The sequence below is a fragment of the Danio rerio genome, chromosome 14, assembly GCF_052040795.2.
Source record: "Danio rerio strain M-AB ecotype USA chromosome 14, GRCz13ab, whole genome shotgun sequence".
NCBI lineage: Eukaryota > Metazoa > Chordata > Actinopteri > Cypriniformes > Danionidae > Danio > Danio rerio.
This window is the reverse complement of record NC_141034.1, coordinates 14,559,065-14,577,411: the sequence shown is the minus strand read 5'-3', so window position 1 is coordinate 14,577,411 and position 18,347 is coordinate 14,559,065. Positions and strand designations below refer to the sequence as shown.

Here is an 18,347-nt window from a genome sequence, read left to right as displayed (position 1 = left end):
CTTTCTGAATTCGACGTTGAAAATGAGCTTTTCTCAGCCAGCAGAGAGGTCAAAATAAGCAGTAATGCAAACTCAGTCAGAGACATAGATTTTCACTTGCAACTTGCTTAAACATATTTAACAGTTCATGAAATTTCGTCTAAAACAAAAAGAAAATGCTTTTTAGTGGCTGGATCTGTTTTTATCACTTTCTGAATTGAACGTTGAAAATGAGCTTTTCACAGCCAGCGGAGAGGTCAAAATAAGCAGTAATGCAAACTCAGTCAGAGACATAGATTTTCACTTGCAACTTGTTTTAACATGTTTAACAGTGCATGAAATGTTGTTTAAAACAAAAAGAATCATGCATTTTAGTGGCTGGATCTGGTTTTATCACATTCTGTATTGGACGTTGAAAATGAGCTTTTCTCAGCCAGCAGAGAGGTCAAAATAAGCAGTAATGCAAACTCAGTCAGAGACATAGATTTTCACTTGCAACTTGCTTTAACATGTTTAACAGTGCATTAAATGTTGTCTAAAACAAAAAGAATGATGCATTTTAGTGGCTGGATCTGGTTTTATCACATTCTGTATTGGACGTTGAAAATGAGCTTTTCTCAGCCAGCAGAGAGGTCAAAATAAGCTGAAATGCAAACTCAGTCAGAGACAGATTTTCACTTGCAACTTGCTTTAACATGTTCAATAGTGCATGAAACGTTGTCTAAAACAAAAAGAATAATACATTTTAGTGGCTGGATCTGGTTTTATCACATTCTGTATTGGACAGAATTTTAGTGGCTGGATCTGGTTTTATCACATTCTGTATTGGACGTTGAAAATGAGCTTTTCTCAGCCAGCAGAGGTCAAAATAAGCAGTAATGCAAACTCAGTCAGAGACATAGATTTTCACTTGCAACTTGCTTTAACATGTTCAACAGTGCATGAAACGTTGTCTAAAACAAAAAGAACGATGCATTTTAGTGGCTGGATCTGTTTTTATCACTTTCTGAATTGAACGTTGAAAATGAGCTTTTCACAGCCAGCAGAGAGGTCAATGCAAACTCAGTCAGAGACATAGATTTTCACTTGCAACTTGCTTTAACATGTTTAACAGTTCGTGAAATATTGTCTAAAACAAAAAGAATGATGCATTTTAGTGGCTGGATCTAGTTTTATCACATTCTGCATTACACGTTGAAAATGAGCTTTTCTCAGCCAGCAGAGAGGTTAAAATAAGCAGTAATGCAAACTCAGTCAGAGACATAGATTTTCACTTGCAACTTGCTTTAACATGTTTAACAGTGCATGAAATGTTGTCTAAAACAAAAAGAATGATGCATTTTAGTGGCTGGATCTGGTTTTTATCACTTTCTGTATTGGACATTGAAAATGAGCTTTTCTCAGCCAGCAGAGAGGTCAAAATAAGCAGTAATATAAACTCAGTCAGAGACATAGATTTTCACTTGCAACTTGCTTAAACATATTTAACAGTTCATAAAATTTTGTCTAAAACAAAAAGAAAATGCTTTTTAGTGGCTGGATCTGTTTTTATCACTTTCTGAATTGAACGTTGAAAATGAGCTTTTTACAGCCAGCGGAGAGGTCAAAATAAGCAGTAATGCAAACTCAGTCAGAGACATAGATTTTCACTTGCAACTTGCTTTAACATGTTTAACAGTGCATGAAATGTTGTCTAAAAAAAAGAATGATGCATTTTAGTGGCTGGATCTGGATTTATCACATTCTGTATTGGACGTTGAAAATGAGCTTTTCTCAGCCAGCAGAGAGGTCAAAATAAGCAGTAATGCAAACTCAGTCAGAGACATAGATTTTCACTTGCAACTTGCTTTAACATGTTCAACAGTGCATGAAACGTTGTCTAAAACAAAAAGAACGATGCATTTTAGTGGCTGGATCTGTTTTTATCAATTTCTGAATTGAACGTTGAAAATGAGCTTTTCACAGCCAGCAGAGAGGTCAAAATAAGCAGTAATGCAAACTCAGTCAAAGACATAGATTTTCACTTGCAACTTGCTTTAACATGTTTAACAGTGCGTGAATTATTGTCTAAAACAAAAAGAATGATGCATTTTAGTGGCTGGATCTGGTTTTATCACATTCTATATTGGACCTTGAAAATTAGCTTTTCTCAGCCAGCAGAGAGGTCAAAATAAGCAGTAATGCAAACTCAGTCAGAGACATAGATTTTCACTTTCAACTTGCTTTAACATGTTTAACAGTGCATGAAATGTTGTCTAAAACAAAAAGAATGATGCATTTTAGTGGCTGGATCTGTTTTTATCACTTTCTGTATTGGACGTTGAAAATGAGCTTTTCTCAGCCAGCAGAGGTCAAAATAAGCAGTAATGCAAACTCAGTCAGAGACATAGATTTTCACTTGCAACTTGCTTTAAAATGTTTAACAGTGCATGAAATGTTGTCTAAAACAAAAAGAATGATGCATTTTAGTGGCTGGAACTGGTTTTATCACATTCTGCATTGGATGTTGAAAATGAGCTTTTCTCAGCCAGCAGAGAGGTTAAAATAAACAGTAATGCAAACTCAGTCAGAGACATAGATTTTCACTTGCAACTTGCTTTAACATGTTTAACAGTGCATGAAATGTTGTCTAAAACAAAAAGATTGATGCATTTTAGTGGCAGGATCTGTTTTTATCACTTTCTGTATTGGACGTTGAAAATGAGCTTTTCTCAGCCAGCAGAGGTCAAATTAAGCAGTAATGCAAACTCAGTCAGAGACATAGATTTTCACTTGCAACTTGCTTTAAAATGTTTAACAGTGCATGAAATGTTGTCTAAAACAAAAAGAATGATGCATTTTAGTTGCTGGATCTGGTTTTATCACATTCTGCATTGGATGTTGAAAATGAGCTTTTCTCAGCCAGCAGAGAGGTTAAAATAAACAGTAATGCAAACTCAGTCAGAGACATAGATTTTCACTTGCAACTTGCTTTAACATGTTTAACAGTGCATGAAATGTTGTCTAAAACAAAAAGAATGATGCATACTACCCTATGATAAAAGATAAGTCAACTGGATCTAGGCACGAGTGGGTGAGTGACATCATTTACTTAATTATTGAAAAAAAAACATTGTTTTGTTGCTAACATTGTGTCAAAAATACTAATTGTTGCTTTTATTCTGTTGTACAGGACACTGTTGCTAAAAAGCTCCTGAAGCGACTTTCAAATATCCGAAGTCCCATGAAGGCCAAACAGCCTCCTTTCAAAAGAGCACATCAGGACAAAGAACCTTCCGCTGCCGTGACAAGTGACTATGATGCTGATTCCAGTGCTTCAACAGTCATTCTGTCATCGCCTTCAAGTTCAAGCACCCCACGGCAAGAAAATGACAGCATTGATGAAGCATGTAAGTACATTAAAATTTACTTTAAAATAAAGTAGTCAATAGGGATGCTCATTTCGGTTAATTTTGCCAACCAGTTCGTTAATCGGATATAAACAGTTAACTGGTGAGATTAATATTAAATTATTATAGTTATTTTTTTTTAAACTGAAATGTCTATTTTGTGTCTGACACATTAAATATTGCTATTTAAAATACTGATTTATTTTAACATGCGAACATATTAATAACAGAACATAACAACAGAACATCTTCACGCACCTGCCATCTTTCCAACAGGAAATGGAAAGGAAAATGAATAAAATAAGTAGGCCTGCCCTAATTTTTCATTTAAATTATTAATTGATATTACAAAAAGAAAACACTGACTGAATCCTTTTAAGGAACCGGCATAGGCTGTTTTTTTTCAATCATGTTTTTTTTTTTCCGTCAAATAAAAATAGCAGACTTCCTCAAATCGCTCGCTCCACGGAAAATATGCATTTATTTAATGCCCTGCTGTTATTATAATCATAAAACATTTTTAATAGAAATCATTATTTTAAAGATTATATATTGATATAAGATTTTCTCTCTTTCTCTCTCTCTCTACCCTAATAAAAATATGCTTAAATAAAAATAATGAAAAGACAATGACAACTCGCACATATGTTGACTTTTTGTGAACAGTATTGCTGTTTTTTTTCCCTTTCTAAAAACACCTTTTATGTTGACAAGGAAAAAAGAAGTGCGCCAATTTCCTCTGCTTGTGCACAAAACCTCTTGCACACCCCTCAAATATAACTTACGATGGTCAAGCGCGGATCTTTTGGTGCGCTCTCAAATAAACACTGCTGAAGTGCGATTTAGTGCGTTTATGTAGTGAGTATGTCTACAACATTTATTAGATTTGCTAGGAATAGTTCAGAATGTGTCCAATAAACTTAGAGCGGCATTAATGTGTCCTGAAGTAAAGTGAAACAGCTATAAACTCCAGCAAGAGTCATTGTATGCAGAACCACAGGCCATCTATAAATAAATGTAAATTATTGAAACTGTGGTCATCCTAACTGAAAGCTATGTCGTGTTTGTTGGCTTCACGCATCACGCACCTGTCAGTCAGTCAATCAGTCAGTCTGTCAGCACGCAACCTCAAGGGGTTTAACAAATAGCGCACATCACGGATACAGAAAAGTTTGCGCTGTTATAATTCACATGCCTTTTAATATGTTTTGGTGCGATTATAACCCGCTATTAAAAACAACAACAACAATAACTAAGTGATGTTTTTAAACAAATTTCGGGAGGAGCATGCGCAGAAGTTTCAGTATCGAATACGTCATTGACAATTATCCCATCATCAAATCAGTTTCTGAGCAACGCCTATATATACCAAAGCTGTCTTACCTGCAGCATCTCACGACTTTAGCATTGGCACATCCAATCGCTGTAGCCTTGTCCAAACAGCAAATTTCCATGAGGATGACACGGCTCCTCTTGCAAACTCCAAGCCGACGTCCAGCGCATCAGCACTCGGCAGAGCATATCAACAGAGTCCGCGGTCTTAACTTAGGCCCGCCAAGCCGCCGCTCTTCCAGACACCGGCAACAAACCGGCCCAGATCAAGCGAGTGCCAGGCCACCGCTCTACAGGCGAAGCACCACCATCGGCCAATTCGCCATGACAGCGTGAGCACGCTACGGCCTCATCCACCCCCCACGCACGGAACATTTCCACTTAGTAGCGCCCGCAATCCCTGCTCTCGGTGCGCCAAACTTAGGAATAGCAAGCCTGTCCGCTCATGAGTGTGACGTCACGCGAAGCGGCTTCTGGGTCCAAGCGCTCTATTCAACTGCATGGGGAGACCCATGAAATGGTAATTATAACGTTTACAAAGTGATTTATTACTTTCGAAAATCATGATCACAATATAAATGTCTATGCCTCATACTTGATGCAAGTGATTAATTTTATAAATTGTTAAAAATGTTTGGTATTTGTTATGCAGCAAGCCCAAAAATGGTTGTGTACAACATGACTCTGTATAAAACTAACTTATCGTGTAATATGTTTAAATCACTATCACAACGGGGTATATGCCAAAGCATGCTAATAGGACTCTTAATTTGCCAGTAACCTGGGTTAAGCGCTTCCGGCGAATTGAATGCCAATGCAAAAGCCAGTGTGTTTAAGGTCTGTTTTCTTTTAAAAAATTTTTTTTTAAAAATGAGCGATCTCCACTAGCTGAGTGATATCGCCATATCTTTATAATATGAGCATTTATTTTACCCCAGTATGTTTTATGGAGCTTATGCATTAGCCTGCCGTTTCTGACGAGCGCGTGCGAGTAAACAGCTTCTGTCTCATTTTATGCTTGAGCAACCAAATAAACGCTAAAGTTTATTTAACTGAATGCATTTTAATGACATTACAACATCGATGCTGTATAAGGAACTGTACAAATGGAAAAAAGTTCACAATAACAGGTCACTGGAAGTGTATCAGCATGGGAACAGCAGTAGCTCAGCATATACCCTACACATACGTCCACACCTTATATCTGACGGGCAGAAAGTGATTAATTTTTATAAATTGCTTATTGTTTTTGGTAATTGTTATGCAGCAAGCAATGCTTGTGCACACTGATTTTGTATAAAATTAACTTTATTGTGTGATAAGAATTTAAAGTGATCATAAACGAATAAATTTCTCAACTCAAATGAGTGGCGGCTTGGACCCGGAAACAGTATTACATACGTCACCAACAGGTCACCACTTAACAAGCGGATTCTTCCCTCATGCCGCTTGCAGATTAACCAGGTTTGTTCAGGCCCTGATGCAAGTTCCAGCGTGAGACTGCCTCCGCTGATGTCACCAACGCCGGCAGCCCCTTCTGTCTTCTCTTTTCCTTACACCTGTGATCCTAGGACCATCAGTAGCGCGAGCACGCCTCCACAATCGGCTCTAGCCCCCAACTTTCTTCAGGCCCTGACGCAAGTTCCAGCGTGAGGCCGCCTCCGCTGATGTCACTTGCGCTGGTAGCTCTCCTCTCTTCTCTTTTCCTTCCACCCGTGATCCTAGGGTCATCAGTAGCGCGAGCATGCCTCCGCAAACGGCCCTAGTCCCCAACTTTCTGTCAGGCCGCGACTTAAGTGCTAGCGCGAGGCCGCCTCCGCTGACGTCACTTACGCCGGCAGCCCCTCTTCTCTTTTCCTCCCACCTGTGATTCTAGGGTCATCAGTAACGTGAGCACGCCTCCGCAAACGGCTCTACTCCCCAACTTTCTGTCAGGCCCCGACGTAAGTGCCAGCGTGAGGCTGCCTCCGCTGACGTCACTAACGCCGGCAGCCCCTCTTCTCTTTTCCTCCCAACTGTGATTCTAGGGTCATCAGTAGTGTGAGCACGCCTCCGCAAACGGCTCGAGGCCCTAATTTTCTGTCAGGCCCCGACGTAGGTGCCAGCGTGAGGCTGCCTCCGCTGACGTCACTAACGCCGGCAGCTCCTCTTCTCTTTTCCTCCCACCTGCGATCCTGGGCCACGTATAGACTATATTCCTTAGATTCATCGTCTAGGTACTTAACATGTATAAACTTAAGTATGTTATTAACGTTTACATAGACAAAACGCGTCTATAAAATAAATTGCTTAATTAAATAAATTTGATAAGTAATTATGAAGTAATAATAACACCAAGCTGATTAGCAACTTCAGCTCAGAAATCATCCAGAATCCCATGACTAGCTTACCCCATCTATTTTCACAGCGATTCAAGTCGCAATTGCACTCAGTATAAACCATGGAACTCCATTCAAAACTTCGGGTACTACTCAACGCTCCTCGCACTACCTTAAGTTCCTTTAATCATATCAATTAAGTTTTCCACAGAAATTAAACCCAAAAGTCAGCGAAAATGCGCTATCATTGCCCCCTTTTTACCATTTCAACCCCTAAACCTTTCCTAACCCTGGTCATTAACCCCTTCAAGGAGTTCTATTATAAGGTTGCTGCTGCACAGCGACCACTCTCACTGGGGACGCACACCCTATTACGTACTACTATTACGTACTACTGCAAGAGCAGTGACTGCTCCTACGGGAGACGTACACCTTATTATGCACCACTGCAAGCGCAGTGACTGCTCCTACGGGAGACGTACACCTTATAATTATGCATCATTGCAAGCGCAGTGACCGCTCCTACGGGAGACGTACACCTCATAACTATGCACCTCTGCAAGTGCAGTGACTGCTCCTACGGGAGACGTACACCTTATTATGCACCACTGCAAGCGCAGTGACCGCTCCTACGGGAGACGTACACCTCATAACTATGCACCACTGCAAGTGCAGTGACTGCTCCTACGGGAGACATACACCTTATTTTGCACCACTGCAAGCGCAGTGACTGCTCCTACGAGAGACGTACACCTTATTATGCACCACTGCAAGCGCAGTGACTGCTCCTACGGGAGACGTACACCTAATTACACACTGCCTCTAGGGCAGTGACCACTCATACCTCATACAGGAGACACACACCTTACTATTATGCACCACTGTTAGTACAGTGACCGCTCCTACGGGAGACGTACACCTCATAACTATGCACCACTGCAAGTGCAGTGACTGCTCCTACGGGAGACGTACACCTTATTAAGCACCACTGCAAGCGCAGTGACCACTCCTATGAGAGACTCATACCTCATCATACACCACTGTCAGCACAGTGACAGCTATTACGGGGATGCATACTTTAACACACACCATTGCAAATGCAGTGACCACTCCCACGGAAGACGCCCGTCTCCTGTGGGAGCAGACACTCTTGCTAGAGACATTCATCATGCACCACTATCAACACAGCAACTGCTTCCTCCCGAAACACATACCTTATAACTCAACAGCACCCCTCCAAATTTTTAAGATCAGCAAATTTTGGGGGGCTTGCACATTGTCTGGCTGCTGTCCTGTAACAAATAGCGTTTTTTGGGGAGCGTTCTGGGGCCGGGCTAGATACTTCGCTCGAATCCAAACTCCTCTTTGTTTCCTTATAAGAGGGAATAACTCGAGTTGGGGCGTCTCCTCGAGCTCAGAGCCCTCCCCCCGGACAGCACGCCAAATATGCTTTATACTTAAACGAATGCAAGTGTGAACTCGTGAAATGATGTTTTTATACAAATTTCGGGAGGAGCATGCGCAGAAGTTTCAGTATCGAATACTTCATTGACAATTATCCCATCATCAAATCAGTTTCTGAGCAATGCCTATATATACCAAAGCTGTCTTACCTGCAGCATCTCACGACTTTAGCATCCCTCCACCACCCCGTCACTTCACCTCTTGCATTACATTCCCGGGGGGAGCGTTCTGGGGCCGGGCTAGATACTTCGCTCGAATCCCAACTCCTCTTTGTTTCCTTATAAGGGGAATAACTCGAGTTGGGGCGTCTCCTCGAGCTCAGAGCCCTCCCCCCGGACAGCACGCCAAATATGCTTTATACTTAAACGAATGCAAGTGTGAACTCGTGAAATGTTTTGAATAGGATGCTGTAATGTAGTCGTGAAGGGATGCATTTTGGTGTCGCACTCCGCCATAGAAGAATGAATGTAGCGGGATCCATGCTCTTTAAAAGTTCTCTGTAGTTGTCTTGACAACACACACACTGCTGCTCTGGGTTGAGCGGCGTGCAAATCTCTTGCGGCTTTTAGTAAACCATTCAAAAGATGCCCCTCTTAACGCAAAAAGCGCATTCGATCGGCCCCTAATGCAGCTAAACTAAAAATATATAAAATAGTATTTTTTAATTGTTTAACTGATACCATACGCATGATACAAACGCATCCTTTCGGTTAACGGTTAATCGATTACTTTGAGCATCCCTAGTAGCCAGACATGTCACTTCACTAGGACATGTTCTGGCCATGATTTTAATATTTTTATTTATATATGTGTGTGTAATACATAACATCTTATTTGGTGATATATGCATGCCGAATTTGTTCTATTTGTAACGTAAAATAAATTATTCAATTGTTGATTTCTGTGCATCTTGTTCAGTAATTATATTGTATGGCTAAATTGCAGCTGATGGTCCTGACAACAGCCTTGACAGCCAGAAAACCCAGGCAAGACATTACAGGACGCTACAAGAAATGTACAAAGCAAAGAAGCCAAATAAAGCTGCTGTAACCCATCTATTAGACCTGGAGTTCCAGTCCAGAAGAAGTTTCATTGACTCAAATGTACTGAAGGAGCAAGACAAACCCACAAATATTTTGCAAGCGTACCCCTGCTTCAAAGAATTGGACCATGTGGGTACTCGAATGCTGACATTTTAGACAGATGTAAAACATACTAACACATATCCCATATCCTCTGCCTAACTGCAGACAGCCAAATAATTTTGTTTTTAATATTAAATAATTATTTCAGGCAATGGATGAACTACGAAGAATCATTGAGCCAAACAACTCCAAATACATTTCTGAGGTGAAGGACAGGTGGGAGACCTTCTACTCCAAGGTTCAGTTTTATGGAGTGATGAAAAAAGTCATGAAGCCTCCAAGGACATTAAATGGAGGTAAAACTTTAATTTAATTTGAATCTGTATAGATCAAGGGTTCTCAACTCTGGTCCTCAAGGTCCAGTTTAACTCCAATCCTAATTAAACACACCTGAGCTAATCTGTGTTTTCAGTTTTTAACAAAAATCTACAGGCTGGTGAGTTTAGAGTTAAAGGTTGGAGCTGACCTCTAATCTCAAGGGCCAAGTGTTGAGAACCCTTGTTATAGATCAGTTATTTTTTTAATTCAAGAAGTTTTCTGTTTTCAGTTGAAAACAATGTTGTGTAAACAGTCCCTTAATTCAGGTCTCCTGGATCAGAAACCAGTGGTATAGATTATTCCCATACATCTACAGTAATGTCTGATGTTAATATCTTTTTTTTTTTTTTTAACTAAACTAGTTGAACATGCCATTGCTGTTTTTACTGCCCTACCGCTGCTCTTCCCATCTGGGTCTGCAGCACCGAAGAAACAGGTCCCAATCAGTGAGGCTCTTTTCCATGTTCTGACAGTGAGTTTTACTTTAAGTAGTGATAAGTTATTAACAGGTGACTACATTGTCAATAAAATACTAAGTTAAAACCATCCCAATTGCACTACGTAAAATTGGACATGCAACGTAACAACTAACTTAAAGGTATTGTAGAACATTTTTTAATTATGTCTTTATTTACTTAATCACAACCTGCTAAACACAAAAGTAGGATATTTTGAAGAATGTTGATATGCAAACCCAGATCTGTTGGGTTGGCATTCACTTCCATTGAAGAAAAAAAAAAATGGAAGTGAATAGTGACCCAGATCTTACATTGATTTTTGCTGTGTTTGTAGTCTGAATTCTGTATTTTTGTTATTTGGTTTTCTAGCCCTCAGAGGATCCGGATACCTACATCCACAGGCGTGCATTTTCCAGTCCGGTCTTGCTGGTTGGTGAGGAGAACTGCATGGTGGTTGTAGGTACAACCCCAGTTCTAACATTTGACAAAGACTTGCTCCATGAGGGGCCTCTCTACCTCCTGGCCTATTACTATGCATTTAATCTCACATATCCAAAGTGTCTTGCAACACTCTTGTCTGTGTTGCAAACACCAGTTCTGAGAGATCCACGAGCAGGATGAAACCCCCTCGTACAAAAAGGCCATTCATGAATGGAGAATGTTTGTTGACTAATTGCTGTTTCAAGCTGCTGTGGTTAAGAGACAGCTGCATTTTTTTTTCGGCCATTACATTTGCACTTGATTTGTGCTGTTAGGAGTTTTTCCCCATTTTCAGGAGATTAAATGTATCTAACATACAATAATGCAGCACAGCAAAACAAAAAGTAATTGTTGTGTGTAACTTTACAGGACATTTTTTGTTATTATTATTAATGTTGGACTGTTCATCCTGTTTTGCTGTACCCCAGTTGTTTAAGAGGAAAATGTTCATTTTTGAATCTGCCAGTCATTGTAAGAATCCCCTAAATTAGGCACCAGATTCAGCAAAGTTCATCGAGTCGACTCGATGAACTTTGCTGAATCTGGTGCCTAATTTAGGGGATTCTTACAGACTTGGGGGCTCGTCCGGGATACATCTGATCAGGTAAGAGAATTTTTTATTCACACTGCCTGCTCCGGTGTATCTCAGGAAATCGTAAGATATTTTGTACTTTTGTTTCTGTACCTGATTAAATTTGGGTTGCACAAGAAGTGGGATCTGTGTTCCTGTACCTGATTAAATTTGGGTTAGCACAGAACAGGTTATCCTGGCACTTACTTAATTGTGAGTAGCGCAGAAGGATTTGTGTTGTAGTACTCAATTAAATTTGGGTTCCACAAATCAGGGGATTTTATTAAAAAGATAATAACGTATTACGCACCAGCTTCAGCATAATGGGACAAGGTTATCCAAAACCGGAACCCAGTGAGAGTCCAAAGCAATGGATGGATAGATGTGGGTGGGGGTTTTACACTGAACCCTGGCTGTCTAACTTAGCTGGATGGACAGAGGGGCAATCTCAATGGAGAGACTTCCCCAGGGAAGGAACCTTTGACCCAGGTTTCCTTCAGTCAGCTTACAAATTGACGTATGAAGGATATGGGGATCCAGAATGGAATGACCAATATATGATGAATGGATATGACACATGGTATAAAATGAGTTCTATATGGAGGGATAAAAAAGGCATTTTTACACCCAAAACTGTTTTGAAATCTGTCCCCAAACCCAAAAGCCGAAGTAATACTGCCCTTACGGCAGATAAGAGGGGCTCTCTTGCAGCTGCTAAAACCACCATGACGTCACCACCCCCTTATACGGGGCCTCCGCAATCTATTTCATGCTCTGTCAGTGTTCCTCCTACAGTGCCTTCTATTTACCCGTCACTGACAGAAATGATTAAAACTAAACCAGACTCCCCTGACAGCACTGAGGGCACTACTTCAGCCTCTAATGTGGCTGCTGTATGGGTTGCTAAACCACGAGGGATAGAGATAATTCCGCCCTCACCCTCTGTTCTGAAGGATCTCATATCTCTTTTACCAGAAGTGGATAAACCACTGCAATTTGTAGACATGTGATGTATGGACTAATGTAGGGGGTCTGGATTTGGATGCGTGACAAGCTAATCCAATGTTCCTGTCCACATTTATGAATAACTGCCATGAGGCACACAAAAATGTCCTGAAAACACATTTGAGTGGAGCTTCCTGCCTGGCTAAATGCTTCTATGGTTTCCACCTCCCCATATCTGGCTAGCAGCATGCTACCACCTCTCGACATCCTTTCCATACAAGCATGTGCCTCCTCACAAGACCATACTTACTGGTCTGAATGTGATGACATCGCTGATCCTAACGGTATAATGCTAGATGGCAAAGGCCGCTTATGCCTGCCATCATCCTGTGCACCTTTTCTCGTCCGCGAGTTTGACGGTGTTACACACCGCGGCCGAAGAGGGGTCATAGACACAATGAGTTCCTTTTTATGCATCAATAATTTACAGCACCATGTCAATAACACGCTAGATAGATGTCTGATATGTGCTCAAAATAACATCACTAAACCTCAAGCTAAACATCAACAATTGCCCCTCCCTGAAACACCTTTTCAGGAGTGGCAGGTAGATTTCACACATCTGCCAAAGAGGGGTCCCAATAAATATTTACTGGTTTTTGTGGACAAATTTTCAAAATGGGTTGAAGCCTTCCCATGTGGTAAAGAAGACGCTAATACAGTTATCAGATGCTTGACAAGGGAAATCATTCCACGATATGGTATACCATGTGCCATTGATTCAGACAAAGGAACCTCATTTACCGCCAAAGTGGTACAAAATTTGGCAAAAGAACTTCAAATTAATTGGCAGTTACATATCCCATACCATCCACAATCATCTGGTATAGTAGAACGAACTAATAGGACCATCAAGGACAAATTAAGAAAGGCTATGCAACATGCAGGGCACTCAAATTGGCTCGCCTTGCTACCTGTCGTTCTGGCAGACATGAGGATGTCTCCTCACAAAAGCCTTCACGGTTTATCTCCTTATGAGACTGTGATGGGACGACCTTTTCCTTCGCCATGGAGGCAAAAGGGTACCACGCTGGGTGATGGTTCTTTGGATGTTCATATGAGTGAATATGCACAACAGTTACTAACAACATTGCATGCATACTGGACTAATATACATTCTGGTTCAGCCCCGATGCCGGTAGACCCAACACACCCCTTTAAGGCCGGTGACAGAGTAATGATTAGACAGTTCAATAAAATGAGCACAGAACTGGGGGACCCCAAATATGGCCCCCCGACGGATGTCGTGGCTGTAACCAGAACCGCCGTCTTAACCTCCTCTTCTCCACAGTGGATCCATGCAACCAGAATAAAAAGAGCTCCTGTAGAATGATGTTTTGTACAATGATAATCTGTCTGCAGACTCTCTGTTTTACAGATCCTTTGGGGGCCCCCACAACACAACCAGCACCTCCACACCAGCAACCACCCTCTGGAACAGGAATAGGATCGACATGACTTGGTTCTGGACATTGGGACTGTTACTCTCTCTTGTGACTCAAGCTAATGCAGCCAGGCTGAAACGCTGGACACATGATCATGAATTCGGATGGGCAGAGGATGGGGCTGACAATCCTATTGGAACTAATATGTGGTATCAATATGTGAAAGTTTTAACTAGATCATATAATGTATCTGGTTGTTATGTATGTTCTGTTATGCCTCATTCAGCCAAGCAAACTCCTCTTTATGCCAAACCCATGAATAAGACCTCTGCTAAATGTTTTGCCAGTTTTGCAGGATCAGGGTACCAGGACCCATATATAATTGTCGATGACTACGATCCATACAGGATTGGCATTAGAAATGGTACATGTGATGCTCTATTTTGGGTAAAATTTGGCCATGCTAAACCCGCACCTATTAGCCACAAGGTTTTTATTAACCACTCTATTACACACCCTGTGTGCTACAACCAGACCAAGGGCTCTCATTTTATGGGAAGCACTGTCAACTGTCAGCAGATTTTCTGCTCCGGAGAAGGAGCCCCAGTTGATGTGTCAGGACCTTCAAACGGCACTTATGTGGTCCAGGGTGGGTGGTGGTTGTGTGGGAACAACGCCTACATGTCACTACCGGCCAACTGGACGGGGCAGTGTGCCCCTGTGCATGTGACTGATCACACTTTTATTGTGACAGCCCAGGTCCTGTCAGCGCAGCAAAGAGTTAAACGCAGTGTCCCTGAAATGAAGCCCCATGACTCTGTATGGGGTACTGATGTGCCCGAGGATTTCAAGTTGTGGACCACTGGTAACAAAATGGTATTGGCTCTATTTCCGCAAATAGGTGTGGGAAAAGCTCTATTGAGAATTGAGACCCTGGACTATCGCATGGGCCTATTTCTAAATGCCTCAAAAATTATTAATGAAGCTCAGAATAAAGAATTAGGTAATCTCCGTACCATGGTCCTGCAAAATAGAGTGGCTCTAGACCTTTTGACAGCATCCCAGGGGGGGGTATGTAAATGAGTACTGCTATGTCCACTCTCCAAGGGTTAAAGACTACTATGACTTCAGATTATGTCCCTGACACGACTTGGGGTTGGATGACTGGTTTGTTTGGCTGGGTGACCCCTTTCCTTACTATGATAATTCCTGTATGTATTATTTTCCTTCTTATTTGTTGTTGTGGTCCTTTTCTCTTGCAATGTTTAATGACTCGAATCTATGCCACAATGGACAGTATGATGGGTCAACGGTATGATAAGATTCCTCTGCGTTAGGCCTTTGGCCTAAAAGAGGGGACTGAGAGAACATTCTGTCTCTTTTTCAAGTGTGCTTGCATGAGAAGCAGAAGCGCCTGTGGTTTTGTGTGTGTGTGTGTGTGCGTCGGAGGTCTGAGGTCAAGGCCTGGTTTCAATCTTGCAGGCTGCACCCACACTGGAAAGTCCCGCTCTATACATTTTCTCTTTACTTTGCTTGTATAACATGCCCATATTAGGAGTGTCTTCCTGCTGTTGTATAACTTTTAGAGGTCAGCCCACAAATGTATATATGTCCCTGCTCATCCTTATGTATCAGGCTTGCAGAATAAACCATTCTAATTACAGTATGGTCTCTTCTCCTGTCTCCGAGTCGACTCGATGAACTTTGCTGAATCTGGTGCCTAATTTAGGGAATTCTTACAGTCATTCAAGCCATTGTTGACCCAAACTTCAATTACTTCTTAATCTTATGTTGTTTCAACCTTGGATTTATCTACAGAAGATATTATTTAGAATGTTGGTAACTGTTGATGGTAGTTTTTGACTTTCATAGTATTTTTTAATTTATTTTGTTTATTTTTCATGCTATGAAAGCTACCGACATTTTTCAAAGTGTCATCTTCTGCAAAGAAACTCATACAGGATTTAAAGAACATAAGGGTGAGCATGATAATTATTAGATTTTTGGGTTACTATTCTGTTACATAGTGAATTGATCCAGGCTGTTTGAAGCTTAAATGCTGTTTGAGTTTGTGTAGACTGAGGCAAAGCATTTTGCATAGTATACTTGCGGTTTCTGTGCCAGGTATTTTATTTCATTTTAATGTGTAAGCTTGTCTTTGCTTATCCTGCCTTATGCTCCATTTGTTCAGAACTTTGGAGAATGTTCTTTAATAAATGTTCTGCAAAGCTGGAAGTTGTTTCTTCACTTAAAGTGGGGGAAGGTGTGGGAGGTATTTTCTTTTAAGAGTTTTCATCTCATTTTAGGTTTTTGTGTGATCTTAAAAAAAGTCTAAATAGGCTGGATTTAAGGTAAAATATTCTACTTTCAATGTATTTTCTCCCCCTAAAATTATTATTGTCGTGCTTCAAAAAAGAGAAAACTGCTTAATTTTAAGCTTGTTTGTCTAGTTTTAAGAACTAACTGTGGTTCCCCTTCGGTTGGGGAACTTCAGTGCCATAGGTGGATGAAATCTACGATGGGAGGATTCGGATCAGAAGCCGCTTGTCTGGAGAGTATTGAACGGGCCAATGAATGAAATTAATTGGCAGCGTAAGCTTGCGCAGGTGTGCGGCATCTGCAATTATCTCAGCATATAAGCACACCCGAAGCTAGCAAACGCCATCCTTTTCGCTTCAGATCCTTTCTGAGTGAGTCGATGAGGGTTCCTCTTGCTGTTCAGCACTTCAAAGCGAACGAGTGTGTCTCCCTGTCCAGAGTGGGTCTTTGCGGTGGCAGACGGTCGAGCTGGGTTTCTCCCTTGCCTGCGGTTCTTTGGGTCCGGTCCTCCAGAGCGGTGCGTATTGTTGCAAACTTTCCTAAAAGAGCAACACAGTCGTGCAGCACGTCCTTTTCAGGATGGCGCTCCGACTGTTCGTTTCTGGATGCGGGGGTTTCCTGGCTCCGGATGATGGACACGATCACTGCATTGCATGTTTGGGGGTCCAGCATGTTAATGCGGTGCTCGCGGGCGGTTCATGTCGTCATTGCGATGCCATGACCGTTGCACAGCTAAGATCGCGGCTAACTTTCGCAAGAGAGCGAGCCACCCCAGTTGCCTCCTGTTCTAAAAAAGCAGTGGGCGCTCTGGCAGATCTGAGGGTTTCAGCGGGAGATAATCCGCCGCCCACGGGCTCGTGGACCTCTCGCTCCTCACGGTGCTCCATCCAAGCTTCGGGTAGTGTGAGTGATCCGTCTAACCAGATGGTAGCTCTCACACTCGCTGACACCGGAGATCAGATGTCCTCCGCGGCATCGGAGGGTAGGCTTTCACTGTCCGACGAAGATCCGGACCCGCTCGCCCCCTCCGGGCAGGTGAGCGCTGTCAAATCGGATCCTGAAGCGGACATGTTAGCCGTGCTTTCCCGGGCTGCTTCGGCCGTGGGGTTGGAGATGGTTTATCCCCCAGCTCCGCGGCCGGACCGGCTAGATGGGTGCTACGTAGAGGACCAGAAGGCGAAGCCTTCGAAGCCTCTCGTCCCCTTCTTCCCGGAAGTGCACAGTAGGCTCACGCAGTCTTGGAGGGCACCTTTCTCTGCCCGTGCTGCATGTACCTCCGCCCTCACCGCCCTTGACGGTGGAGCTGCCAGGGGGTATGAGGCGATCCCGTCAGTGGAGCACGCTATCGCGGTCAATCTTTGTCCGCGCGGCGCCTCTACGTGGCGGGGTTTGCCCCGCCTCCCGTCCAAAGCCTGTAGGTTGTCTGCCTCCCTCGGAGCCAGAGCTTATAAGGCTGCGGGCCAGGCTGCTTCTACTTTGCACGCGATGGCCACCTACCAGCGCTACCAAGCGCAGGCGCTGGCCGAGCTGCACGAGGGCGGGTCCAACCCAAGCTTATTACATGAGCTGCGCACCGCGACCGACTATGCTCTTCGGACTACTAAGTCCGCCGCGTGTGCGCTGGGGAGGACGATGTCTACACTTGTGGTTCAGGAACGCCACCTCTGGCTAAACCTGGCCGATATGCGCGATGTTGACAAAGTTCGCTTTCTTGACTCGCCCATATCCCAGGCTGGCCTGTTCGGCGACACCGTCAGTGAATTCACCCAGGAATTCAAGGCCGTGAAAGAGCAGTCGGATGCGATGGGCAATGTCATCTATCGGCGTGGCCGTAAGCCCGCACCGCCCGCCGAGCCATCCACCTCCGCTGTTCCTCGCCGGGGGGCCCGCCAACGAGTGCTGCCCCACCCCCGCCTGCGCCTCCGGCCAAGCGGGCACGGCGTACACCTCGAAAGCAGGCAGCCCCTCCTGCCAAGGGAGCCGTTAAGTCCGGTAAACGGACCGCGAAGCGTCCCTGAGACAGGCCATCCGGAGAAGAGGAAACTTGCTCTTTCCCCGCTGGAGGGCGGGGCCCCGATAACAACGGTACTTTTCAGTGCCACCAAAACATCAGTAAAAGAGCACTTTTTCCCTTCCCCGGATGTGACTGCACGAGTTCTGCCAGTCCGGGACGTGCTGCCTCCC

General features: G+C 43.0%; 1 protein-coding gene across 1 annotated transcript; it reads left to right on the top strand.

Annotated features, from left to right (window-relative positions):
- The first annotated feature begins 2,100 nt into the window (after window positions 1–2,100).
- LOC101885205 (uncharacterized) lies at window positions 2,101–14,446 on the top strand. Its single transcript, XM_087281238.1, has 6 exons — window positions 2,101–3,052; window positions 3,152–3,368; window positions 9,428–9,654; window positions 9,776–9,923; window positions 10,308–10,417; window positions 10,773–14,446. The coding sequence occupies exons 1-6, from the start codon at window positions 3,014–3,016 to the stop codon at window positions 11,022–11,024; spliced, it is 993 nt and encodes a 330-aa protein (XP_087137364.1). The 5' UTR covers window positions 2,101–3,013; the 3' UTR covers window positions 11,025–14,446.
- Window positions 14,447–18,347: the final 3,901 nt, after the last annotated feature.